Source organism: Anguilla anguilla, chromosome 2 (genome assembly GCF_013347855.1).
Source record: "Anguilla anguilla isolate fAngAng1 chromosome 2, fAngAng1.pri, whole genome shotgun sequence".
NCBI lineage: Eukaryota > Metazoa > Chordata > Actinopteri > Anguilliformes > Anguillidae > Anguilla > Anguilla anguilla.
The window spans coordinates 26,418,188-26,446,052 of NC_049202.1; the positions used below are offsets into that span (position 1 = coordinate 26,418,188).

General features: G+C 45.3%; 1 protein-coding gene across 2 annotated transcripts in view; it reads right to left on the minus strand.

The window, feature by feature from the left end:
- Positions 1 to 277: 277 nt before the first annotated feature.
- skap1 (src kinase associated phosphoprotein 1) overlaps positions 278 to 27,865 on the minus strand; it is a 176,943-nt gene continuing 149,355 nt past the window's right edge. For both annotated transcript variants that reach the window (XM_035403793.1, XM_035403792.1), the window contains exons 11-13: positions 25,493 to 25,602; positions 3,354 to 3,456; positions 278 to 1,279 (exon numbers count right to left, since the gene is read on the minus strand). In XM_035403793.1, the coding sequence (XP_035259684.1) occupies positions 3,364 to 3,456; positions 25,493 to 25,602 (203 nt within the window). In that variant the 3' untranslated portion in view covers positions 278 to 1,279; positions 3,354 to 3,363. The remainder of the gene's footprint in view (positions 1,280 to 3,353; positions 3,457 to 25,492; positions 25,603 to 27,865) is intronic.

The following is a 27,865-nucleotide window of genomic DNA, read 5'->3' on the forward strand; positions in this document are numbered from 1 at the left end:
GATAAAGGAGGCTGGATGCAGGCGAGGAGATGAATGGTGATATCATGCTGAGAGGACTAATGAAAGACAATGGAAAGTGAGGCTTTCAGGAGAGCTCTGGGGAAGAGATGCTATTCTACATGTTGAGCACTGACGCATGTTTTATATTTATCTGATGCCTGTAATGTGATTGAGAGCTTGTTTAAAATAAAAAAATAAAAAAAATAAAAAATACCAAAGCAATATTTGGTATTTATACAATCAATATTAAGCCTCTAGGTTTGTATACTTCACAATGTACTTTAAAAGTTTGTGTTTATTATATACAGATGTCCTACACAGAAACCAAATGAATGAACCACTTCTTTTGATACTAATTTTGATAAAGACATTAGTAGCAAAAGCATTGCAAAACTAGGAAGTGTATTCCAGTTAAAATAGCATAAGGCTGGATAATTCAAATCTGGTTAAGAATCAAAAATATTGGTTTGGCAATAGATATACTATTACATTGCCAGAGTTTAACATATGGACAGTACATTTACAGATTGCTTAGAGAGGTATGCAATTCAGGTGCACAATAAGAAAAAAACTTGGATACATTGCAAATAATGTGTAACAGTTGACATAGGCCAGCTAGGACATAGAGTGAAGAAATATTCTATTGATGTTTAGTATGTGTATTGATACAGGCCTGTAGACTGAAACAAATCTGTCCTATTCTAGAACACTCCTGACACCTAGTGGCCAACATGAGCCTATAGTATGTCTCATGGAATTGTGTTTATTGCATAAAAACAATGCCATTGTAAAACAAGCTTTAGAAAGGGCCTTTACTGATGTAAAAATCACAAATGTTTGTAAAGTACATTTAAGATAAACATCACATAAAACATATATTCTCAGTTTACAATAATGTTCTGATTATTGGCCATCATGACCCTTAAGGTATAATTTTATACAAATGCACGTTTGTATAGTTGCACCTAGCATTTAACAGGGTAATTGAATCTAAAATAAGATTTTAGAATTATGATTAAGGATTCATCCTTTGTTGTACATTATGGAGTGGTTCAGGATATCTGTGTAATATCATGTGTTTCCATGATGGGCTTGGTAGAATAAAGGGAAAATCCTTAATCCTTTTATAAAAATTTAAAATAAAACCTGGGGTACTTGTGTCAATATTCCGTATTATATTAGGTTCCACACAACAAAAAGCAATCTCAGTTAGTCGTCAGCGTTCAAGTGTTCAGCAAAGGCGTGTCACTGCACCTCCCATATCATCATCCACAGAGACCTGAAACAAATAAAACAGGACTATCATAGAAGGACTGTTAGAGAATGCTTTTGGTTTAAATAGGGTGTTATCTGTATGATCATATGGTTCTAACTTTGTATACGTTCACCAGAAGGCATACTTGTACTTTGTACTGGATATTAGCTGGGTCAGACACGTAACATTTGCTCACGTAACTCAGGTGCACGTACTTTCATTGTAAGTTGCTCTGGATATGAATCTGCTAATATGTTGCATTGGCTATATGAATAGAATTGAATGTAATATGAACGCAATCTTGGTATGCCTCTAATAAATTTTCAGAAGATTAAAGAGTATCAGTATATATATACTGTTTGTGTCGCTTTATAAGTGAACATAACATAGTTGATATACCCCATTTTACATGGCAGCATATTTAGAATTTTGTAAGGAAATTATGAAGTTTAGAATATACTGAAATGCAATATTTGTCTGCCTTATTAATTATAATTAAATAGAAGGACAGCAACCGAAACAGTTTCTCATTATGAAGTCTGCTTGCATTTGTAGATAATGAGTACTAATGTGTGCGATCATACTGATGAGTCACTCTGCAGAGGACTACTCTGAGTAAGTGTCCTGAGTGTAGGAAACATGCTATGTATGTGAGAGCATTTCTTCTCTCTCTCTTTCTCTCTCTCTCTCTCTCTCTCTCTCTCTCTCTCGTATATGGGTGAAACAGTGGTCACAGGAACACAAGCACTGGAATTTCATGGTACCCTTGACAAGATCTCAGATGAGACACCATGGCAGTGTTTGTGCAACCTTGTCTGTGTTTATCTCCTCAAGCTCTGTCTCTCCCTCTGGGCCGAGGGTGAACAGACAAGGATTTGGTGTGTGTATGTGTGTGTGTGTGTGTGTGTGAGAGAGAGAGAGCGAGAGAGAATGCATGTGTGTGTGTGCGTGTGTGTGTGAGAGAGAGAGAGAGAAAGAGAGAATACATGTGTGTGTGTGAGAGAGAGACAGCAAGAGAGAATGCATGTGTGTGTGTGTGTGTGTGTGTGAGAGAGAGAGAGAGAGCGAGAGAGAATGCGTGTGCTTGTGCTTCCCTTAGTCTCAGGCCTTTGCTGGTCACTTTGTAAAAAATCAATATGTCATTACTGTGGTTCAAGAGTCAATGTTTGTGTTTCACATGGTGGAGCTGCTACCTATAAGCCAGTATTAATGTGATTCTCTTTCTGAGTCACTAATGCCACAAAACAGGATTATTTCTCATCCTCGCGTAATATGTTTTATTGGATGATCCTCTAAAGTTCATGACCCAGTTAGCACATCGGATGCTGAGGTTGAGTTTAATGTTACCAGATTCTAAATTTGAGATTTTATTTTTGCATGGGTTTTTTAACTGCTGTCTGTTGGCAAGAAGTGACCTCCTTTACTCTGTAAGGTGTATAATGTCATTCTACATTTAATTTATCATCTGCAGCCTCCACTAATGTAAAATATGGATTTTTAGAACATTTTTGTTTAAAGGTTTTCTGTTACTACACAATGTTTCTGTACATTTTGCAAAATGTTCTGTACATTACTGCAAAAAATATATTTTAGTGTTTAAATCTATTGAATATGAATACATGTGTAATATGTGATAATATGTGATAAAAAATTTAACACTTACTGTTAACATTCATGATTCCTTTATTTAATAATAATTGTAATTATGATTCTGCAAAACCTTTCAGAAAGGACATATCCAAAGATTTTCTGCATGTCCTTGGCTTGGCATGCAGTTCTACATTTAGCCACTGGGTGGAGTTCATTGTTAGTGAGTCTCGATACAGTTGTGTGGTGTGTGGGGCCAAGTTCCTTACACATCACAGCTCACAGACCTTTACCGTTAATTCAGCTGTTGAGCAGGTGCCATAGACTGTACATTATAGTAAGTAGCAATACAGTGGTGCCAAGTAATGCAGGGGAATGGCAGCAATGCTTGGCATGAATGAAAAGCTAGAGTGTAATAATCAGGCATAGTAATACAATATAAACTGTTAAGACTGCATCAATTAAATGATGGTGGTACACTCTAGTAAGAATGTAACAAAGTAGTTGGTACCTCTTGGAAATCACAGGATGTAGGCAGGCTGCAGGAAGTCTTTTGGAACGATTCCGATGCTGCCATTCAGTTCCCCCACCCACCAGCCATGGATGTTATACTCCTGTGAAACAAAAATACACAGCATCACTACCCTGCAAACACAATACTGAGAATGAAGAACCCAGAAATAGATGCACAGAGACCGAGGGGCAAAGATAACCAACAGTACACAAAGTATGCCGACATACTGGTGAAGAGAATGAATACACACACACACACGCACGCACACTCACACAGACACGCACACGCACACACACGAACGCCCATGCGCACGCGCACTCACACACACACACGCACACGCACACTGTGATATTCCTCACACACGCAGTAGCACAGCTGCTGAATCCACAGATGGCAGATGTGTCTAAAATGACGTGTCATTCTTGCTGATTGTGATATATTTTCCTGTTTGTGCCAAGGGGTTTGATAAGGGGCACTGAGGGTGTGGGAGGGCCTGGGGGTGAAGGATTGATCAACATCATATTTCTCAGTGCAGTGGCATTGCTATACTCTTTATTACCCGCCTTTATTGTACAGTAACCCAATTACAGCAGGAGAGCACTGAAACACACGCTACCAGAGCAGGAAAAAAACTGTTCTCATAATGTTGTCATAATGGCATCGCAGTGCTTCACCCCCACAGCAATATCATAAGAATGTTCTTTGTTTTCTGGTGTAAAAAAAAAGAGAAAACAGAACTGAGTCTGACCCATTAAACGAATAAGGATGTCTGCATCCAAACACCTGTGCACCATGACAGCCACCTATAACTCTTACCTGAAGACACTTTGTCAGTTTTGAAGATGTCATGAAACGCGTGGATTGGATGCATTCCCTAGCATGTCTGAGCTGCTCTGTTGGATGTCAGTGCTTTTCTTGGCGCTTATCTTGCAGCCGTGACATTGAAGCGCAGTATGACAAATGAGAGAAGAGGCACAAAGCAAACCAAACACCTCCAACTGCCAAACACTCTGTGCTAATCCAAGTTCTGAACAAGTTAGGAAATGTGCTTCTTGAGACTGTGTAGACTCAAAAGTGGAGCTTTGAGGGGATTTGGGCCTCTCTTCCCATGCAACACATCATCTCCACTTGAATCAGAGACAGTTTCATTTCTCTCTTTGCACATTAAACAGGCAGAAATGGTTTAAACTCCCAGGGTTGCACATTTAGACGGCTGGAAAGTAGACAGGTTTGACTTCTTTTAGAAAAAGACCTCAATTCATTATGTAAGTGAACACCTGGAAGGAGAGTCGTCTAATTTCAGCTTGCCTGTTTGCAAACGCTGCTTAGTTCACCAGAATATGACCTCTGGCGAATAAAATTCAGTCCACGAAGCCAAAAGAGACAGATCTCGGACAGAGAGCAAACCCAGGTTATCTCTAGTGCAGTCAGCAGGTGATGTCCCCCCCTGAAACCAGCTGACTATTTCAGCGATCCCTTGCGAATCGTCCTGGGCCAGCAGCACAGGCTGCGAGACTGTGCGTGTAGACATGCGGGGGAAGGAAGTACAGATTGCGTTGTTTACCGCTGTTCCAATCTCGCTGCTGGACCCGCCGCGCTCAGACAGAGGGAGGGTAAATAAATGAACGAGTGCATAAAGAAAGTGATGAGCAATGTAAAAAGACAATGAGCGGCCCCTTCACCAGCTGTAAAAGCACAGCCGGCCTATGCCCCAATGCCCGGCCCTTGAAAAACAGGACCCTTTTCCCTGCACGGGCCAACCTTGCCAGAATGAATTAAAACAACATTAAACCTGCAGCGATAATATTTAAATTCCCATCTTTGGGTGCCAAATTGCACCCACCCGGAATAGTACAGATGTTGGTTAATTATGGTAATTTTTATTAAACTATTAAAAATAAAGCCGGGAGCTGATGCACCCAGGCATTCTTCCAGCTTCTTCATTGGTTATTTATCAGGTGGCTCTCCTGCTCTGCTCACTCTTGGTCCATAACGAGCGCGCGCTCCGGGCTGTGGTACGAACCTCAGGGCGCAGCAGACCGCCTTAATGGGACCACGGGGTCCACGTCTCTGCTGCCGGAAGCAACTTTATTGTGTGTTCTCCTCTCCGTGGGTGGTTACCCCAAGAGCTGTAGAGGCAGGTCCCCCCAAATCTGCCTTGCGCAACTGCTCACGCCCCTACCATAAAGGGGTTCTGCTCCGCCCCGCGCTGCTGTTCACCCGCTGACGACACACAAGACGCTCCGCCGTGCCCTGCTGGGGGCCAGGCCTGTTAAAATGGCACCTCTCCATCTCTCTTTGACCTGGCGGGGCCCTTTGCTCCTCAAATAACCTCACCCCCGTCCCCCATCCCCCAGCTCCCTGCCCAACCTGTCCAGTGACAGTCTGTGTCACACCCTGTTAAAATAAAAGCCCAACACCACCCCATTAGCCACCACACGCACATGCGTGCGCGCGCACACACACGCACACACACACACATGAATAACACACACTGCAGCACTATGAATGAACCCCCAGCCAATCAGATCACTGGCTATTGGAGTCCTTTCCAGGCAAGGCAGATCAATCCCTCAACTGTTTGTTTATGATGGCGTACTGCAGTTATTAAAACAGCCACCACATCCATCATAGGGTCCGCAGCAGGCAGAGAGTCTCCTAGATGTGATACATATCACAGCACTGTCTGCTGGGCTCTAAACTGTACTGACATCTTCCATCCACAGGGCACTGACCAAGCCAACCTTCCAATCCACCATTGGCTCATCTGTTCCCTCATTGTCACCCCATTGACTTTGATTTCATCATTTCAATTACTTCAAGTATGATTTAAAATGACTCTCATAACCATGTTCATTGCCAGCAATTGAACATTGTTGGCCAGATGGTCATAATATTAGTTGCACATTTCCCTCTAGAATTCCCTCCATTAAATTATTACTGCATGTATAAATTTTCCACGGTTTTTACTTTCCACTCTATCCCACAATGATATTAAATTATTATTATTATTATTATTATTATTATTATTCACATTGCTGTTATAATTATTATTGCATTACATTTTCTTTGCCTACATATTTGTGACAGTTGGTTATTTGTCCATGAGAAGCTAATTATAGATTGCTGGTGATGCAAATTATTTTAACTTGTCATTGAACTCCATTTAGTCATTAAGGTGAAGATAGTTAGAGCTGTTGAAACACTCCAGCATTGCACCCTGGAGAGAGCGAGGGACCGCAGTGGGTTGGAAAGAGTGGGCCCCAAGTTGCAATGGGTTCCCCTGAAGGTGGACCAACAGCTACTCAGTCCCAGTGTTAGCCACTTCTTATGCTGCATGTTCACCTGCTCAGTTGGCAGAACTGTCTTTCCTTGCACGCTTACTCTTCTTCGGCAATATTAACAAACTCTGCATACTCTGGTTCCGCTGCGCGGAACATCTTTCACTTTGCGGAGATGTGGAGTGCTCCACCCTCTGGAGCCAGGGCTACGGGCCCGCGATGGCTGGGCTCCTGGATCGATACTCCGCTAAAGATCAGGGGCATATTTCACAGAGAAGAAAAGAGGAGGCACCGGCAGACAGTGACAGTGCGGAGAGCCGGTCGCTTATCTGCTGGCTGTGCTGGGAGGGCGTGCGCGCGCAGTCCATCTGTCTGTCTGGCACTGACAGGCCACTGAAAGGCACAAACTCTCCTGCACAGGAGAAAGGCTGCAGTGTGCCACAGAGATTAGGACACTGCATTGACCGGCCTCAGGTAAAATGGCAGCCATATAAAGGGGTAATGGGACCAATGAAAACTAGCCGGATAGCTTGCTAACAGCCATTTACAGTACCTTAAACATCTACGAGCTGAAGAGCTTGAGGATGGTGGTTCTGACAGAGTGTTGGCCGATAGCAGGCTAGCAGGCTAGTTTTCATTGCTCCCATTACCCATTTATATGGCAGCCATCTTACCTGAAAACTAGCCTGCTAGCCTGCTGACAGCCGTTTATAGTACCTAAAAAAGCTATGAGCTGAAAAGCTGGAGGATGATGATTCTGATGACGGGTTGGCCGAGGCAAAGTGGAGGTTGCGTGCACCTCCAAGCAGCTCGAGCACCAGGCACAGCATGAGCTAAAGCAGCCCGGCTCGGGGATAAATGGAGAGGGACGAGTCTCTGAAAGGTTTGACGGGACCTTGGCATGCCCTGGCGCTCCCTGCATAAATCAGCGCTCCAGGAGCTCCGGTTCACCCGGGCCTGGAACTTCAAAAGCAGGCTTCCCAACGCGGCGCTTCGCCGATGGCCGCAGGAATTGGAAACAGACCTGGCTCTGACGGATGGGGCCTGGAGGGTGCCCCCTGCTGGGTGAGGGATTGGAGGGCCCGGCGAACAGCTCAATCTCCGCCGTTCTCCCAAGCGCTATGCTGCTGTCGTTCGCAGAGGGACCGAGCCTTTCGGTCCACCGCTGGAATACAGGGACGCTCGTCCTGCGCCTGGTCACGAACAATGCAGCGTCCTCTGTTCAAATACTGAGGAGCAAACTGTCGCCAGACATGCACTCACGCGCACGTGTCGGAAAAACACAGATTAAGAAGGATGTGAGTGAGGAAGGAATATATGAAAGGAGATGAGAGCCGGAGCCATTGAGCGCAGAGGAACAGTGCTATGGGCCGTCTGAATGGCGCAGGGGGAAGGGTGTGCTGGTGCCTGGAGTCTGCCGACAGGCCTGGCAGCCACCCTGGCGTGAGAGAGGAGTCTGGGAAACCGCGCTTACAATATCAGCGTGGCGTAGTGCGCATGAGCAATTATGAGTGCTTGCAGATAGGGAACACGGGACAATTAACAACACAATATTTACACAAATTCTAAAGGCAATAATTGTGAATGAAATCTCAGTAATCCAAAGCAACCCATCAAATTTCAGTGGGGATTATGCTGTAAACTGTAAACACTGGAGAATTCTCTTTTTGACAGTAGAACAAGGTTGCAGTCTGTCTAGCAAGACAAAGTGTAAGAAACACAAATCAGCACAGAAACTTTTGTAACTACAGTAACAAAAGACGTTAATTCTGGCGCACGAGGATGTGAGAGTCAAAGGACCTTACAGAGTGAGATATGACCATAAAACCAAATGGGACGGAACACTGAACAGAGAACAGGAGAGTTCAGCGAAGAGTGAGAGCAAGAATCCCAGAAATGCACAAAAAAAAAAAAAAAAAAACCCAGAGGAAGGAGGATGAGAAAGATGAGCTGTCCCTGGCTGAAATGATGAGGCGCTCTGCGGAGAGACGCGCCGTGTGAGTCACAACCTGGGATTTTCTCACAGGGAGAGTCGCCTGGCGAAGCGGAGGGGCTGCTTCCAACGTTCCCTCGTGCGAACGCAGGCGCGGGCTGTGAACGGATGCTGTGTGGCTGTGCCACCCTGCTTCAACAATAATGGAAAAAAAAAAATAGAAAAGAAAAGAAACAGAAGGGTGGGGGCATGAGAGGGAAGGAGGGGAAACAGTCTCTGTCCCCCGGGGGCATCGCAACGCAATTTCCCCAACTGATGTGACGGGCATTTTTATTTATCTCCCCTGCCCATCTGTGCCGCATTTCTGAAATTCTCCCCGAGAAAGGTCTTTTTGATTATCAACATCGCCATTTTAATATACTTCTAAATCACCAGTGTGCCAGCCCCTGAACGAGATTCTCAAGCGTGCAGAGCCTCTCTCTCTCTCTCTCTCTCTCACTCTCACTCTCTCTCTTTTGGAAAAATGACGAGTTCAAACAGAGTACACATGTTGTAAGAGAGAGTGGGCGCATTTAGAATTGATGCATTCCAATGACTGTTACTCCCCCCCCCTTGCTCCCTCCCTCTTACCCTTTCTCTCTACCCATTGGTTTTATTTTCAGCAGGATACAGACTGTTATTAGAGATATTTCCTGGGCAATTGAACATGCTTTTGTTCAGGAGCTTGAATCAATATGCTTGATTGAAATGCTGTAATTTGGAATACTAAGAGAAAAGTGCCATTAAATTTATATCATTTTGCTCAAGGGGCTGGGAACTATTTCACAAAATCATGATGGTGTGTTTTGAGAAAACAAATTATGCCAACAACATATAAAACATATGACTTATCAAAATCGGTTGCAAACAATATTTGTTGCGATATTTGTACGTTTCAGAAGGAGTGTTTTGGTTTTGGTTTGAACACAGATGGCAGTGAGGTGCTTAATGAAACAAACAGTACTGACCTTGCATGTATAGTGCCATTGTGTCAGCAGTGATGAGAAAAGTGCTTTTTCTGGATGGAGGTAGTTCCTCTTTCTTTTAATTGACCTTTGACCCCATGTCCCACTCAGTCACTGTCCTATTCTGTAAGTCAACTCGCAGTGCAATGTGTCAGGCAATTTGGTTTCTGCAAACAAGACATTTACGGGACTCATCATAATATTTCAGTTAAATTTTCTGTGAAATAATCAATAAAAAAGCGAACTGACTGCCATGCAATTTGTACCATTTGTACTTATTTATTTATAACATTCCACTTGAGAATAAGGGCAAAAATATGTCTAGCTCCCTTGCAATAAAGAACTTCAGGGTCCAGGAAGGCGAGCTCACTGTTTTACTGCAGCGAGCCGCAGTAATGACTTTTAGACTCTCGATCTGAATTACATATAAATCTGCTTTGAACTTCCACACTCTTCCACGCTGTTTGAGCGAAGGTGTAAAGCAAAAGGTGGCGCTGCCGCACGCATCCATAAAGATGACACGGTTGAAGGTCCCTCTCTGTCTGTCTGTGCCAAACGGAACACGTTCCACCGTGCTGCTCCTGTTTTGAGCGGCGCGTCTCCAGAGCCAACCCAGCGTTTACTTCTGCTTACTTTTGCCTTATTTTGGGTGGGGTTTTTTGAAATGTAAATGATGGGCAGTGGGGGGGGGGGGGGGGGGGGGGTGGGGGTTGGATAGAGAGGTGAAGGGTGAGGGGGGAGGGGGGGGGGGGGGGGGGGGGGGGGGCGGGGGGGGCAAGAAAAACATCCTCGTAAAATGTACTGTGAAGCCGGGCGGGGGCGTGGAGTTAAGTGGCTTCGGGCCGAGTGTTCGGCAACGTGATGCTGCGAGGGCCCTCCATTTTTCCTGCTGACCTCCACATGACTCCGCCGCTGATGGGGTAAGAAGGAGGTGGATGGGGTAGGCAGAAACAGAGAGAGAGAGAGTGAGATAGAGAGAGAACGTGCGTGAGAGAGTGAGGGACAGAGAGCAGGGAGGGAGGAAGGCTAATAGAGAGACCCCCACGGGGTATCCAGGAAATAGAAAAGGGGGCGCAATCACCATGGCAACGCCTGCGGTGTGCCAGTGATGTCATTTGTTTACTACATGAAGGGCTGGCTGGCAGTGGCTGGCAAAAAAAGATGAGCCCATTGCTCTGTGTGTCAGAGACGGGTGGCTGCTAACGATGAGCAGGGATGGAGAGCATTTGATGAGGAATCTAATGCTGCATACATCAGCGTATAGAGCGAGCCTGTCCTGCAAGGATAGAGCGCCACATTGCTGTCATCATCGCAATACTGACAGCTTAGCCCCCCCCCCCCCCCCACTGCCTTATCTCCTCTCAGTCAGCACTGCATCTCCCTCCTGTGCTCTACCCCTCTTCTTCACTCTTTCTATCATTTTTCTATCTCTCTCTTTACTGTCTTTTTTATTTACTCTTTCTTTTCTTCACTTTCCCAGAGTGTTGTGGATGGATGGGATACACGTGTGTGTGTGTGTGTGTGTGTGTGTGTGTGTGTGTGTGCGTGCACAATGCATAATGACCCCACGCACACACACAGACACACGCATGCACACACACACACACACACGCACACATGCACACACACCCCTTCTCTCTCTCTCTCTCTCTCTCTGTTCCTATGTAAAGGCAGAAGTGTTAATAAGAATGACACATGGGGCGTCTGCCCTCGGCCACCAGCTGACTGAGGCAGGCCTGCAGCATGATGGAGCGCAGGAAGTGTCTCATTGCCCTGCCGCTGAACCCGCTGCCTGGATGTGCCCCCCCACACACACACACACTCACACTCACACTCACACACACACACTCTCCCCCCTCCTTTTCTGAACGCCGGCAGCACATAGCAGCGCTCCCGCTCTCTATTTTCCACCCGCCACACAAACACGGGCGCAAACAAACAACGCCTTTTCTTCAGTCGCCCTTTCTACCCCGTCAACAAATGCACAGCCAGGCCTTCCACAGCCCAAGCTAATTGCGCCTCTCGTTACGTCTTCCAGAAGGACCCCCCAGACTAAACAGAACGTTAGCACCGATCTGCACTCCATTGTTTTACATCCTGGTGTTAAACAGAGAGATGAGACCGGCCTGCAAATGCAAAACTGCTTTGAGCTCTCTCTTAAATTTATTGCCTTACGATTTTTTTTTTCTCACTTCATTTTTTGTTCATTCAGAAAACTAATAAAAAACCAACAAATCTTTATGCGAGCATGCCGCGAACCGCTTGTCTGAAAAATTGTTACGACCCTCGGACGGGTGGGGGGGGCGGGGGGGGGGAGCTGTCAGTGTAACAACGCCGAAAATGCGCAATATTGTGCTTCGACCGCGCGGCGGTTAAGGAAACAGCGGACGAACGCGCTGAGACGCGGCGAACGTTCTGAGCTGATGGAGTGCGAGGACGGCCGGGGTGGGCAGGGGCGAAATAAGGAAAACGGACCCCCAGCTTTTTTTCCCAAACTGCGCCGGGGATTACGGATGGCTCCTTAACTTAATAGCCATTTAAAGTGGATTTGTGTGTGCTGCTGAGTGTCTGTAATGATAGCTGTTTACGTGGCTCCCCATTTATAATGATTAGGGAGAATGGATAGGGGCTGCCGACGCTCCGTTCTGGGCTATTGACTGGGGGGGCTGTGGCTGAATAATGAGCTACTGTAGTTGACCGGGAGCTGACCGCTGCCTTCTGCGTGACCCCAAACCCCAGACTCACCCCCGGCCAACACCCGGCGATGGCAAATAGAATGCCTTAGGTGTCTGTTACCACAAAGCAGCCAGGTCTTTAAAGTGTGAGCGTGTGTGTGCGTGAGAGAGAAAGGGGGACAAGAGTGCACACCAGGGGCTAAAGATCACCCTCTGTCTCCCTCTCCCTGGCTTTTCCTTTCCCATTCTTCCTCTCTTTTCCTCCTCTTTGGTTCCATTCAAGAGAGCGTGACCTCGGGGCGCAGGGCCGGCTGGCTGAGTCATTCGTTTGCGCCGGTGGAGGATGTGGCAGGAGAGCCCTCCAGGACAAAGACCCCGGCTGCCAGTGACCGCTGCACACACCCTGTGTGAGGCTTCCACATATGCCTAACACCCCTGTCATAACTGCCACCTGTGACTGCTAAAACAGCATCTTCCAAAGTTCCATGTGCAAATATACAGCACAAGTGCATCTTTGTTCATTCAACTGATAAGCATTTCTGCTCAAAAGAACACAATAAATGGCTATTACAACTGAGCATCCTGCTTACTGAAGCCCTGTACTGTTAAAGGCTGACCTCAGGGTTGTGGACTGATTCGGAATTTAGGAATGTACTTAATGAGATTTGTTTTTCGTGACATGTACAATCCTTCTCCAAGTGGGAGAAACTCATCCACTGAAAGGAAGTGTGGGAAAGCTGACGGTCTGAAGTGACAGAGAAAACAGTGCTGTAATGTGGCCACTAGGTGTCAGTGGTGTCTGCTGGTGACACAGGGCTGCAATTTCTCGCTGGCTCAATGCTCTGTACCACCATTCTGCCTGAGTGTGCCCTGTTCTCACATCACTTGACACACACACACACACACAGGCAGGCATGCACGCAACACACACACACACACACATGCACGCACACACACACAGACACACACACACCTTATTTCTAAAAGGTTTAGAGAGGGCGGGGAGGGACACTGAGAGAGGGGAGAACAGGGAACCAAGCAGAAGACCCCACAGCCTCAGCTTCAGAGCAGCTCTGTTTTTGCCATTTTTTTGGCCTCTGGTCTGTACTGCCACTGCTGTAGCACAGCTCAGGCTGGTACACTGGGACTCAGCTATCCCTCCATCCCCATTAAATATGTAGCAGCGATTAAGACACTGTTGTGGACAGGCCTGGTGCCATGGCACAACCCAGCTGATGCACTGTACTAATGAGCTCCAGTGTGGGCAGGAATGAGAGACAGCAGGAGAGAGGGGCAATATATAGGGGTGCAGGAGAGACATACAGGGTAGAACAGGAGAGAAAGACAGGGAGAGAGAGAGAGAGAGAGAGAGAGAGAGAGAGAGAGAGGGTGGGATTGAGGAGGGGAGTATTGGAGATTTGTCTCTCAGCTTGAGAAATGTAAACACAAACATCAAACCCTTTATATGTAAAATAACATTTGTGTTGTATTTCATTCAATTCCAAACTACGCATTTGTAAATTATTTCTTTTTACAATGTTTGGTTATTTCTTTAAATTGTGAATTATTAGTTGTGAAGTGTATTCTTGTTGCTCTACAGTAATTTTTACTCCTTCATTTGGTTGCTGATTTGGCAACAGATCAGTATCAGTAAAAAAGGACAGGATGGACAGAAAGAAGGCAGCCTCTCCATCGGCCAGTCCCCTGATAAAGAGGAGGGGCTTTGCACAAGGAGACAGGTGTGCACTTAGTAGAATACTGAGAGCTGCATTGAAAACAAGGCATTTCAGACCACACTTAGCCTCTGTTGTGACATACAAAAGTGCTGAGAGATGAGCCAATCCCCTCTACCTGAGAGTAGGGGATAAAGGAGATTAAGAGAAACATAAGGAGAGAGGGTAAGAGAGGGAGAGAGAGAGAGAAAGCAAGAGAGAGAGAGAGAGCTCATAACTTCATAACTCCAATGTTAAGAAAACAAATTCTTAGATGTGCAAAATTATACTGAGGCACGATAGAATACATAAATTGCCTTGTGTGATCTGTGAGATTTATGGATAGGACTGCTCAAAGAATTAGCTTGCTGATCGTGTCTTTGTCCCCCATTAAGACGCTTTTCCCACAATGCATATGTACACACACTGAGGAATTCTCAATGCCCTATTTATTCTACATCATTGAGTACTAGCTACATATTAATCTTAAAATGTGCCATATAACTGAAAATGTTGGAACAGCCTTTCAGAACAATGACAGATAATATTAAATTTAAATATTAATAGGGTCTCTATTGACTGATCTGTATATACAACGGACTGAAAAGTCTAGCCAGATTCCCCATTTAGTCATTATGTAAATACTGGTGAATTATCTGACTCATAAGTTGAATCAAATCATCTTTGGGTTATTTGCTCCCCATTATCAGAGGTATGTAATGGTCAGAAATGGCACATTAATAAGTGCCAGTTTCAGAATTTTTAATTTTAATAAAGTATCGCAACATGTAAATGAGAAAATAATCCCTGTTGTGATGGATAATTGTATTTCCTCAGCAAAAGACACACATTTTTATAATCATCTTCTCTAAATGATGATGCATCACTTATTTCATGTGGTGTAAATTATTTAGCATTCATGATCAACTTGGATCCCAACACATTTGCTGGTTTTGAATTCTTCTAGAAAACGATGGTTATAGTGTAAGCACAAAATGTTGTCAAACCCACAGGTTATCACACAGAGTATCAGACTAAAACAATGAACTATTTCTGTATAATGCCACAAACCACCAGATCCAGCTCCCATTGCAAATTATGTTTGTTTGGAAATGCCTCAGCTGAGGATGACTTATTTTGCTTATACTCCGAAAGAGAGCAGTAACAGAAACAGGGGGACGGTCACAAACGAAACGTTTGCTGTAATATTAATCATAGGGGCTTCTGGGTAGGCCCTGTTCTGGTGCCTGCAGGTTGGTATGGAACCCTATAGGGGTCGGCAGCCCTGCTGGGCTGGTCTATGACTGGGTGCAGCATCTCCCAGGGTTTCAGTCGGAAGGAAGGCCCGCGACTCATCGCGCCAGCAGCTCGGCTGGACCGGGCAGCTGCAGTCGGGCCGCGCCAGCTGCCGCTGAGGCAGTGGCGGCGCGGCTCGGCTGGTGAACCGCGGACGGAGCGCTGGCTGGCAGCGTGCCCGCTTGGGGACAGCGTGGGCCGGACTGTGCTCTAACGAATCGCCAGCGGACGTCGCAGCAGTGGGAGGGGCTTGCATGTTGACTGGACAATGTGGAAACGAACAGGGGGTTAAACACGGTTTAAAATCTGAACCACGGGTGAGGTTAAGGTTAAGAAAGAGAAAAGCACAGGAAACTTGATGGCTTTACTTGCATGATATGTATCACCAAACCTGTAAACCCATAAAACTGATGCTGTTTATTGAGTTAAGAAATGTTGAAGTAAGAAACATCTGCAGCAATTAACAAATATTTTCAATTATTTGAACCAATGATCTTTCCTTCCCAGTTAGTTGCACAGTGCACATTCATCTGAATGGACTAATAACTTTATAAAGCTAATATTCATTTAATATTCATTTACTATTCCACCTTTCTCTGAATACAGCCTTATTTGGGACATTTTATTTACAATAAGCAGCTACAGTATATTAACAGTGATTATGAATGGAAATGTATTAATGTAAAAACTGTGTATAGAATATATACTGTACAGTAACTGAATGCTTGCATTTTAAAGTATTTGGAATATTGCCTGCTTTGAAATGTAGTCATTTTACACATATTCTGTAACAGCTGTGGTCTTTCTGCCATATTCACAGACCATATGATTTACTCAAGAGGATGTGAGCATTATCTCTTATACGGAGCTCGCAATCATTTTTGTCATACATCAAACCACCACCCACACTGAGACAGCTGACACAAGTGAGGCATACCAAACCCAAGATCTGCTTATATGAAGATTTCCTGGAGTTATCAGAAGGTGGGGAGGGAATAGCTCACATGACCAGTGCCCACCCAGCAGGCCCACAGTACCTCTGTCATGGTGCACTGGCAGAGCACTGTTAGTTAGGCAGTAGACAGCAAAGCAGGTTTGCCTACAGCACTTTAGTAATGAGAAACAGTGTTAGTAGAGCTGTGTTAATACAGTTATGCAGTCGGAGCCTTGATGGCTGAACAAAGCTCTACCTGTTCCACCGTTGCCCCAGCAACCTAGTGCCGGGAGACAGAGAAGGCCAGCGGACGGGCATGACTGCATCTAATGAACAAAGCAACGGCCTGCCTAATCAGGGAATTGATTAACTTTTCTTTTTTAATCATGAATATTTCATGGTATATACCTATAATTAAACCCACTCATTATAAGATACAAATGACACCCCCCCAACCCCCTTGCCACCCCTGCCCGGACACCCACCTTCATTTCTGAATGCTAAAGAAATTAATGCCCATATTAATAGGGCCAAAAGCCCCTTAATACATCTGAAAAGCAAAGTCTTTTTTTGACAAAATTATAACAGTTGTCTTAGTCTCAAAGTGTATCTAGGATTTTACAAAGCTAAATGCATCTACCCATAACATTTCTATTAGAAACAGTGCATTATTTGATTTGATTCTCAGGTATGAAAAGAAGGTGGCCAGCTGGCTCCATTTTCTTCTCCGTTCTTGCAGTAGGAGGTGTGCCGTACCCACTGAACAGGCAGCTTTGTGGATTAGTGGCCGTAGCTCTGGCCTGAGGGTCACAGGCCCAAGTCCCTGGTGGGAAACTGCTGCTGTACAATTTACCACAACTGCTCCAGTGAATAACAAAGGCAGCTGTACAAATGTGTAAAAGGTAATGTGCACAAGGACATAAAACTGAAAAAGGTGCATGTCGCTATGGCTAAGGGTGCCTATAACACAAATGGACACAGTGTTCCAGAATGTAATGTGTTTGACGAGCGGGCAGCTGCGGGTGAGAGAGCGAGTCGCGGGATTGGACCGGCCGAAGGAGGCTGCGGGGGAGACGCCGCGGCCGGCGGAGGAGGCCCCCCCCCCGCCCCGCTGTAGCGGCCGCGCCGGCGAGCTGTTTTCACAGCTTGCTTTATGGCCCCCGGTGGCCGCGTCTCGGCGCTCCGCTCCGCTCCGCTCTCCCCTGCGAGCGTCGGCTCTGGGGTGGCCGCGGTGGCCAGAGAAAGGAAGCAGTGTTGTGCGAGCCCCGATGAAAAAGCATCTTTCTGGGTAGGGAAGCGTCTCCCCGTCGTAAATCTCCCCAGTGCCGGGGTTTTTACAGGGGGGCCTGGGGGAACGCAGGAATGCGGCCGGGCTGACCTTTAGAGCAGGGTCTTTTGATTCCGGGCACATAAATTACGCTCTCGGCAAGCCGATCGGCCCGAAGGCTCGACGAGTGGCACGCTGAGGACAGAGGTCTGTGCATGGCCTCCCTGCGCCGAACGCGGGGTTACGCAGAACGCGGGGGGCTCAGGTAACACTCTTACACGCTTTCTCCAGTTACAAAATCCCACACTTTCCCTTTAGCCCGGCTTCGACGACACAGAGCGAACGTCACGGTTCTGGTCCGGCGTACGCTGTCCGTATTACATTGCAGTTCACACACAGAGATGCACACGCCCCACATTTCACGAAGAAAACATTTCAAAGGAGAAGAGTGAGTCATCAGGATCAGAAGGTGCTTAAGTGCTTTTCTTTGCTCAATATTTAGTTTTCCAGTTAGAAATGAGTAAAAAGAAATTCATCAAAAGGTAAAAAATTATATTAAAGGATAGAGTTGGAATTACGAAGTATTCACTACATGCAAGACTTTTTGGTGTAATTCTGGTGTAACCTCAGAGTGGAAAACACAATTTATATATTCTGCATAATGTTTTCAGACCCTTTAACCCCCTGCTAAGGCAATTGCATATTTCCTGTAAAACAGGAAAGTTTAGACGATGCACTGGAGTAGTGGCCTGCATCACCAAAATAAGGGAATCATTACTATTCAAGAACAACAGCCACAGAAAGTCATTCCATCAAAACCCTGCTGACCGGGTGTCCGCTGGGGCATGAAAGCTGTTTGTGTCCATTGAGATGTATAATCGAGCAAAGAGTTACTCAGTACACTGATTTACAGAGGAGATAGGGGGCGGAGCGGGAGGGAGAAAGAGGTAAAAATTCAGCATTTCCGTTAAAGGGGGGAAAGCGGAGCATGGCCGTGTGCAACAGCGAAGGGAGCGTTTAATTATGAGATCAAATAATTGACACCCCCACGCTGCTCTCCAAATGCAAAGGCAAACGGGGTGCGGGGAATTGGGGAGACTGTGTAAAGACGCCAGATGGATGTTGGGATTAGCCACTATTTCATGTTTCACTGTGCTGAGCGCTGTGAGAGAGCAGAAGGGAGAGGAGGGAGGGAGGGAGAGGAGGGAGGGGAGGAGGAGGAGGAGGAGGCCCCCAGTGAGAGAGCTGGGTGCATTTTCAGCAGCGGCCGCCTGCCTGAGATTAATTCAGCAAAATTAATTGGGACAAGATTGAAAATGAAACTAAGATGCAGTTGAGTGCACAGGCTTCCTGCCTTTATTCCTTTATTTATTTTGCCACTGTTTGCCTCTGCTTGCTCCTGTGCAGATGTGCACACAAACACACACACAGATACACACACACATGCACACGTAGACGCACTCACACACACACATGCACACATACGCACTCACACACACATGCACACATATACGCACTCACACACACATGCACACATACATGCACTCACACACACACATGCACACACATATGCACTCATGCACGCACGCACACACACACACACACACACGCACACACTCACGCACACACATACACACACACACACAAACGCACACACGTACAAACATGCTCTACGTGTTTGTTATTGGAGAACTTCAGTTTCTTGGCAGTTGGGTGTGTGTGGCAGTGTGTGTGTGTTTGGGGGTGGGGGGGGCGGGGGGGGTGTTGAAGCTGGTTCATTTGCTGGAAATCAGCCTCTGAGGAGCAATCTGTTAAACCCTGGAATGGGGAGAGTGTGCTGCAATCTGGCACCTCAGAGAGAGGAAGTGGAGAGAGGGCTACATCAGACACTCCTATTTCTCTACACCTCACTCCTCTCTGCTCTCCCTTTCCCTGTTTCCCTCAACACCCCTCTTCCTCTAAGCATCTTTTGTCTTGTGTCTTACATTAATAACAATAAAAATACTCGATTCTCTCATTGCTCTCTCATTGTCCTTCTCATCTACTTCACACTATTCTCTCCTCTCGGGCTCTTTGTCAGATAAGGTGAACACTGTAATGTCATCTACAACAGCGGCTGGTATTGCGAGTGGAATGCAACTGTAATGGAACTGATCCTCTGATCCCCGTGCATTATGGGGTATTACAGCACGACTCACCCAGCGCCCCAAGGGAGTTTTTATCACCCAGGGAGGCCTCGCAAAGCCCAAGGTTATGAGGAAATTCGAAAGCGTGACCCGTTCCCCATGGCTGCGCAAGGCTATCGTAAATCTCGCCACACGGAGAGGAGAGGAAAGTATGGTGCCGTGTGTCAAACGCCTCCGGGATCTCCTGTTCTGAGTGCGCGATTATGTTTTCCGAAGACGCAAACGCAATAACGCAATCCACACTCACTTTTACGGCAGTATTTACATTCACAAAGAATCAGCGGTGTCTCTTGCCTTTTCTCTCTCACTCATAAGTGTGCGTGCGTGCCCACGCCCACCCCCACACACACACACACACACACACACAGACAACCACACACACACACACACACACAGACAACCACACACACACACACATGCATATACACACAGACAGGGACACACATAGACACAGACACAGGAACACACACACACACACACATATGCACGCACAAACACAAATGTATGGGAAAGCGGTTCATCTTTACAGTAAATGAGAGATCGATATCCGTCGATACAGGAGTTTTTATAATCTGTGTGTTCTGCTCTGTGCGCAGCCAGAAGATGGCATCGCTGCCACAGCCCCACCCCACTGCCTGATTTGCAACTCTGCACCCGTCAATTAAACCGCCGCTTAAAACTGTTTATTAGCACCATTGATTTAGCTCCTGGAGTCCGTCCTTGCCTCCTATTCATTATGTTCAGTGTTAACACACAAGTAGTCAACCTCTCCTCAGTGCTTCCATCCCCAAGAATTTATAGGTCCTGTTTTATTATTGCTTTTCCAATGTGTCCTGCTTGAGTCGGGCATGAATTCTGGCTGGAGCTCCGTATTTCATTCACGGAGGTCGGGGTTCTCTGGCTGCGCTCGTAAAACACAGACGCCGGCCGTTATCAGCAGCTCCGACAGAGAGAGGCAGCGGGGGTCTCCTCGCCGCGAGCTGGCTGAGCGCGCCGCGGGACCGGCCTGTCTCCGCTTCCAGACGGTGGGACAAAAGCATAACAGTTTGGCACAGAACGTAACGGTAAGGGGGTACGGTACAGGGTCCCAGGCTTGTCCGGAACTGGCTCTCGCTGTCCCCGTCCACAGTGGGCTAATAAAACCAGTGATCCCGTTCACTCTCCCCGGTGGTTCTCCCCGGTCTTGACATATTGGGACTGGGAGAAAGAGAGCTCAGAAATCTACTGTGCCAGAGAGTTTGCTCTTCTTTATGAAATGGTATTCAGGGGGTGTGAGAAATTGCCAAAGACAATCAGCGAAGGTGCGCCGTACTGTGTAAGTGACTGGAAACAACAACACGATGGCAAAGTAAGAGTAATCTCCGCTGGAGAGGCGATAATCCCATCCGGCTAAACACCGTCATGTCAAAACAGCACGCTGATGAGCTCAGTTAAGCCGTGCCCACTTTGCGGCCGCCTGACGTGTTATGAGGGCTGTTTTGGTCGCAGGTGTTGCGAGTGCCTTCGTGTTCTGTTCGCTGTCTCTACACGCGCCCCATAGAGAGCGGTGGGAGGGACTGCTGAGGTGGGCTCATGTCGGCTCACAGGCGATGACATGCCCTTTCTCCCTGGCTTTGATCTCTGAACCCGCTGCTGGGGCGAGTGGGTGCCCTGCTCCAGAGCGGAGCGGTGTGCTGGTGCTGTTTATGCCAGATAGGGATGTTTGTGGGAGTGGATGTGCAGGGTCTTTGCAAGGGCGCGGTGTACAGATGGTATTTGTGTGCATCTCATGTGCGTGACTATGTGCAGTCTGTAAGGCAATACCATCGTCAATGGTATTTTATTGTTTTTCATCCGATGAATATTAAAAATGGCACATTGTTGCACATTGGAACAGTACAGTAAAGAATTAGCAACGTATGCTTACAGTGAATTGTCTGTTTGTCTGTTTTCAGTGAAACTCGCACTATTTTATGCAAAAAACAAACACAATGCAACGTTGCAAACTACACGTGAGGAGCAGTTTGCAGAAAAACATAAGGCAGTCGCAGCCAAGAAACACCGGTGGTGAAACCTCTCAGCCTCCTATGCCCGGTTAAATGAGGATTTTGGCAAGAGGCACATCGACAAAGCGGATGTGGGTTTCAGTCATGCAAATCAGACACTGCACAGAAAAAAGTAATATGTAAAATGGGCAAACAGCATGTGACTGCAAAGCTTGGAAACAGAAGTGATCTTGTTTAATCATTCAAGGTTTTTTCACTTGAATATTTTGCATAGTACCATTTTCAGGTTTGCGTATTAGGGTTTTTAATATTTACTATCCAATTTCTGAATTCAATATTTCACACCAATCAGCATTCATGTTCCCAATACAAATAGCGAAATGTGTCTTAACTGATCCCTTTTTTTAGTTCAAGCATATTTCAGTTAATTTCTTGTTTAATTTGTATTGGAAAAACAAATAAGATGAAATACCATCAATAATATGGAAAAATATCACGATATGATACTTTGGCCATATAGTCCAGCCCTAGTCCCTACATATGCGCATTTATGCATAGACACAGTCCCTACTCGGGATGCGACTGACACACATTTCTGACTGTCGACTAGCTGCAGTCTGAAAGCACGCTACTACTTGGATCAGTGCAGATCACAAGATTAAAATGTTTCAAAAATTAAAAATAAACATTGCCATTATTTTTACAGAATAATTTTCTGCTTTTCTGCTCACTACACAGGTTGACATATGGCCCAGTCTTCAATGAAGTGGCTAGCTACAGACACGTAAGACTCAATAGTTAGATAGTCACAACATTGTCAGACTTGGATAGAATGGTATGGACACATGGTACATTCACGATGAGCTGCGATGGTTTTTTTGCGCAGTACACCGTACAGGAGCATATTCGGCCAGTAGGTCCCTGAAACCTTTGCCCTCTACCATGCTTACCTGGAGAATGACTTTCATTACCATTTTAACAATTAGATCTGTTGTGGTTTCAACTTGGATAGCTGTCACACTGGCGAGCTCTCACTATGAAGCTGGATCTTGTTTGCTATGATCTCTCGGCCTCAGATGTCTGGTTCTTAGGTGGGTTAACATCATAAATGCCGACATGTGGTATGCAAATTTGGCAACAAATTATTTAATCTAATATTTGACATGTGTGCATACTAACAATCGACTGTTTGCATCCCTAGTTCCTAGATATGTGTCTGTGTGTGACTGAATACAGTCCCTACGTAAGCGCATGTGTGTGAATTGATACAGATAAGTAGATCTCCTGATATATGCATGTCTGTACCTGTTGTCTTAATGAAACTGTACAGTAATTTGGCGCTGTATAGTACATGTGGGTGTGGGCATGCATGCTTGAATGCGTGTGTGTGAGATCTTCAGGGATATGGGAGACGCGTTGACTGACAGACTGGCAGCGACTGCGTCACGCCAGTGACTCTGCACAGCAGCTGGAAAGGGAAACAGCTTTCATCTGACGCCGTGGAGGAGGAGGCCTTAATGGAAAGTCAAGAGCCCCACATTTACCCGGCCCTCACCTGCTTCCGACTCTGGTGTTTAGGGTGTGATGCCCGGGCGCTGTTTGTTCCGCTCTTTGGAGAGAGATGCTGATCTCCCCGGCCAAGCAACACCCCACGGCACATTCTGGGGTCCCTCGCCTACGCCCACCAAGTCTGCTCTCTCGCCTGAACCCCGTAAACTGTGCTGCTGCCTGTCAGCGCAGGGCGTCAAATCACTTCATCACACCAGGCTCCAGAACATCGCGCTCCCCAGCAGACAAAGATGACAGGAGCGAAAGCTTTCCCTTATTTGACTTGTTTTCAGTAGTATCTCCTGTTGGACTTATTTCAGCGTCTTTCCCTTTGGCTTATAGGGCTCCAGACCAACCTATTGTTCTTCCTCTTTCTAAGCTGTGGCCCAGCGTGTCAATATCTGTGCTGGGTCCCGTTGCCTTTCAGCTCAATCAAAGTGGTTCACATGGGAGGGGGTAAGACATGGACCTTTATCTGATTTCGCTGGACACAGTTTGTAACACTGACACTATGACATGGCACTAAAGCTAAAGGTGCAATTACTAAAAGCAATAATCAATATTATATAACTGGCACTTTAACATTTACTGCTAGGAGGTGAGGAATGTCTACATAAAACAGCAAACTTCAACAATCTGGCCATGCTGAAGGCGAGACCCAGAAAAGCTTGACAGGAGACTAAATACCACACAACGCCTTCTGGTGTGCTGAATGTATGAGATAGACATAGCAATCATTTATCAGGAAGAAATGATGCTCATGAAATAAATGAGGGGAAAGATTAAGAGAAAAGAGATGAGTGGAGTCAGACGCAGCCCCTTGTACCTTTAAGTGATTCACCTGCATGTTGTAATAAACACAAAGGGAGTTTCGCCTGGATGAGCAACTCAATTATCCCTCATAATACCACAGCAGTAATGTACACAAATCCCATTACACAGGAAATCTTGCTGCTGGGCATTTTCGCACTAGCAGCGTAAGGAGAAAGGAAGAATGTGTCTTACATGCGGTAGAGGCAGAGACAAAAGTGCAGCCTGACAAAACCTCTGTAACATTTGTGTGTAAAAACAACACTGTGCTACAGTGAACAGGGTAACAGAAATGCCAGATTCAGATGCAGATCCATAATCAAGACCAGAGCAGAACGCATGAACAGACCTCATCAACCTCCCAAGGACATACCCAATATAAATATGCTAAACGTCAGAACAGATCCAAACACCCTACCCATACAGCAAAAATAATATTACATGAATTTCTAAGCATAAGGAGATTTCTAACACCTACATACACCTATTAAAAAGTTACTGATTGATTTCACATGGTTTTTGTTTTTCAGTTCATTCTAACCTTTTTTTCCCCCTTGATGATTGGTACATAATGGACCCCATCTGAAATTTGAGTGATGTACTCAATAACACTCCATGATTATTAGTATGATAATGGTGGACAATTAATGCTGAAATCATGTCAAGTAATGTCAAATGAATGTTATGCTTTATTTTAATTCACGGAGAGCTCAGATTTTACTGTCTGCCAGACCCGTAGAATGCTGAATGTCTCGACTCAAGGCCTGGGATATGAACTGAGCATGGGTTTTGTTGTGTTATTTACTCCACATATACTATAAAATATTGGCACATAGAAAACAGATAAAATGTCAGTATGTTAGTGGGATCAGATTGATGCTTCTGCCGGCCTGTGGTCAGCTGCACATAATTCATCATTACTCATAGAGCAGGCAGTGCAGGAAGGAAGAGAGGGAACATTGGCCGTTCTTAGCTATGAATGCGCTGCATGACAGTTTGGTCACCGATGACTCGAAACTCCTGGACAACATGAAGACCTATACCTGCATCTAATTCCCTCTTCGTCCAGGTTCGTGTTTGACCTTGCTGTTTTTATTTGATGGACATAAAGGTGGTGCAGCAATGGTGGTGAGAATGGAAAACCGAATAAGACTGAAAAAATGCTTTGTGCTGAACCATCGCAAATGTGTGCTTGTGCTAAGCATTTATCTCATCAGCACAAGCACCCCAGGAAGGCCTCATAGCGGGCAACATTACTCTCCCAGCGCCTTTATCAGCACGCACTCACCAACTCAGAATTTTATGTTCAGTTAAAAGTATAGAAAAGCAACCATAAATCCAGGTGAGGTTTGAGTGTGTGGGCGTGCAGGTGTAGGTCCGTATGTAATGTTTGTGTGTATGGGCATTCGTATGTTAGTCTGTGTGTCAGGTATGTGTGTACAGTATGGATGTGCGTGTGGAGGTGTGTGTGAGGTTTGAAGGCACGGGTGTGTGTCCTTGCTGACCTTGCTGATGACGTGTATGAGGTCTCCCCGCTGGAAGGACAGCTCATCCGCTTCTTCTGCATCACAGTCCCAGAGGCCCTGGTAGTAGCTGGCATAATCCACGGACCACACTGAGGAGAGAAGACACAACCCACTCAAATTCCAGCTTCCGTAAACAGTGAAATTTCTTTATGTGCTTATCACACTTGCATCTTGAAAGTAGTTCAATGTCTAATACCTGAACTAGACCATACTAGAGGCATTTAGTGTCCCATTTGAGTGTCCCATCCCCACCCCATAACACTCCTTCCCTTTGTACTATTTCAGATTATAGTGTTTTATGATTTTAGGTTCTTCGTCTTAGGGCGTGTCATGCATGTATGTATGTATGCAGGATTTGTATTTTGGCTCTTGCTTAGCAGTAGTAATGTACTCGATGAATGTCGCAGCCAGGTCTTGTACTATTGCTCATATAAATCAGGTGAACACATTATAACTACTACATTATAACTCACTGTGCCTGTTAAATAATTGTTATGAAATGTAATGTGAGATACTGATAAGTTTTGCAGGATTTTGTAGAGTATTAATTTAACAGTTTCCAAAAAATAAAACATGGAAATCATATTCACACATTTTAAATGTGATATTTACACTGCAAAGACAGTAAATTTTATTGAGTTCAGTAAACAGCGAATAATTTTGAAGTTCAACTGGGTAATATACATACAGTACATACAACCTCTGGAGGCACAATGTCACTGCACAACCTGCTCTAGAATGACCACAAACCATCAATTGCCCGACAGCAGCCACTATAATGCCAGCAAGCTGTCAGAAATGTCTCAAAATATGTAAAATTATCAAACAGAAAAAAAAAACATATTTATTGATTATTCTTGTACCAGTAACTATCTTAAGAAAAAACTTTATGTTGGTATATAAGGAAATTTTGTTATTTATGATATTGAACTCTAATATAATAACATAAATAGAACTGTGCATCTAAAAAATGAAATAATAATAACAATAACAACAACAACAACAACAGCAACAACAACAACAATAATAATAATTATAATAATACTAATAATCATAATATACAGCAAAGTATTATATCTGAACATACAAAATCAAGAACTCAATCAGTACATTGGTAATTACAGTGCTGCCACAATTATTTAATTATTATTAATTACCCTATTTCATCATTTGGTAAATTCATGAATAAACCAGGTTTTGTAGATGTGGGACTATGGGATTACCTTAAAGTATATCTACTCTTTAAATGTTTTTGTCCTGTTTGTACGGTTCTGAATTTCTCCCAAGCATGAAAAAGGCTTTCTACCTAAATTTGAAACGTTCTACCAAATTTGAAACTGAAACTATAGGCCTGTCATATTTCCCAATTTTGGCGGTTGAGAAAGCGTACAGTAGGTGTGTCCTCCAAAGTGCATGAGATCAGGTGACTGGCTGCTGTACTCTCTGTAGTCAGCCAGCTAAGCTACTGCACCAGAGGAGTGTGCAGCTGGTGCAGATAAGCCTGATTGGATTAAATTTGGATCATAGGATGCATCATAGCAGTGTGCATGGCTCACTGAACTGGACGTGCAACTTGAGAGCCCAAACAATAATTTCTTTACATAAAAATATGTCCATATATGTCCACCTGGAGTAAGATCCTCTCAATTTCAAATGGAGAAAATGCTTCAACTGTGTTGGGATCCACAGTCAATGTAGTATTCCTGGAGATGTCCCACTTTCTACTCTGAACAGTGTGATGACTGCAGACACTTTTATCTCAATCAAATCAATCAAATTTTATTTGTATAGCGTATTTTACAGCAGTTGTCACAATACGCTTTACAATGACAACCCTGGCCTAAACCCCCACAGGAGCAAGTTTAAGGCAACAGTGGCAAGGAAAAACTCCCTGTGGCAGATGGGAAGAAACCTCGGAAGGAACCAGGCTCAAGGGGGAAACCCATCCTCCGCTGGTCGGCTCAGGGTGGAGCCGTGGTGGCCTGTAATGGTTGGTGTAAGGTGCACTGTTTGAGTTGGCGGTGTGGAATACGAGAGCTGGTCTCAGGCACGGGCCCACACTGCGATGTTGACCCCCCATGTCTGCATGCGACAGGAGAAGCATCACTCTGGTTCAGTCCTGGCACTACTGAGCTGCTTTCAGCATCCAGCCACTCATTAGTAAATATTAAATATTTACACTCCCGCACCACAGAGCTCCCATGCGTCTCAGTAATAAATGCCTCCACTAATTACTTTTTGGGAAGCAGTTGCATCAGACAGGAAACGATCAGGAAGGGCACTGAATTAATTCCCCCCTGTTTCATTAGAGGCAAGGGAGCAGAGAGGGGTATGGTTCCTGTGAGCGGCTTT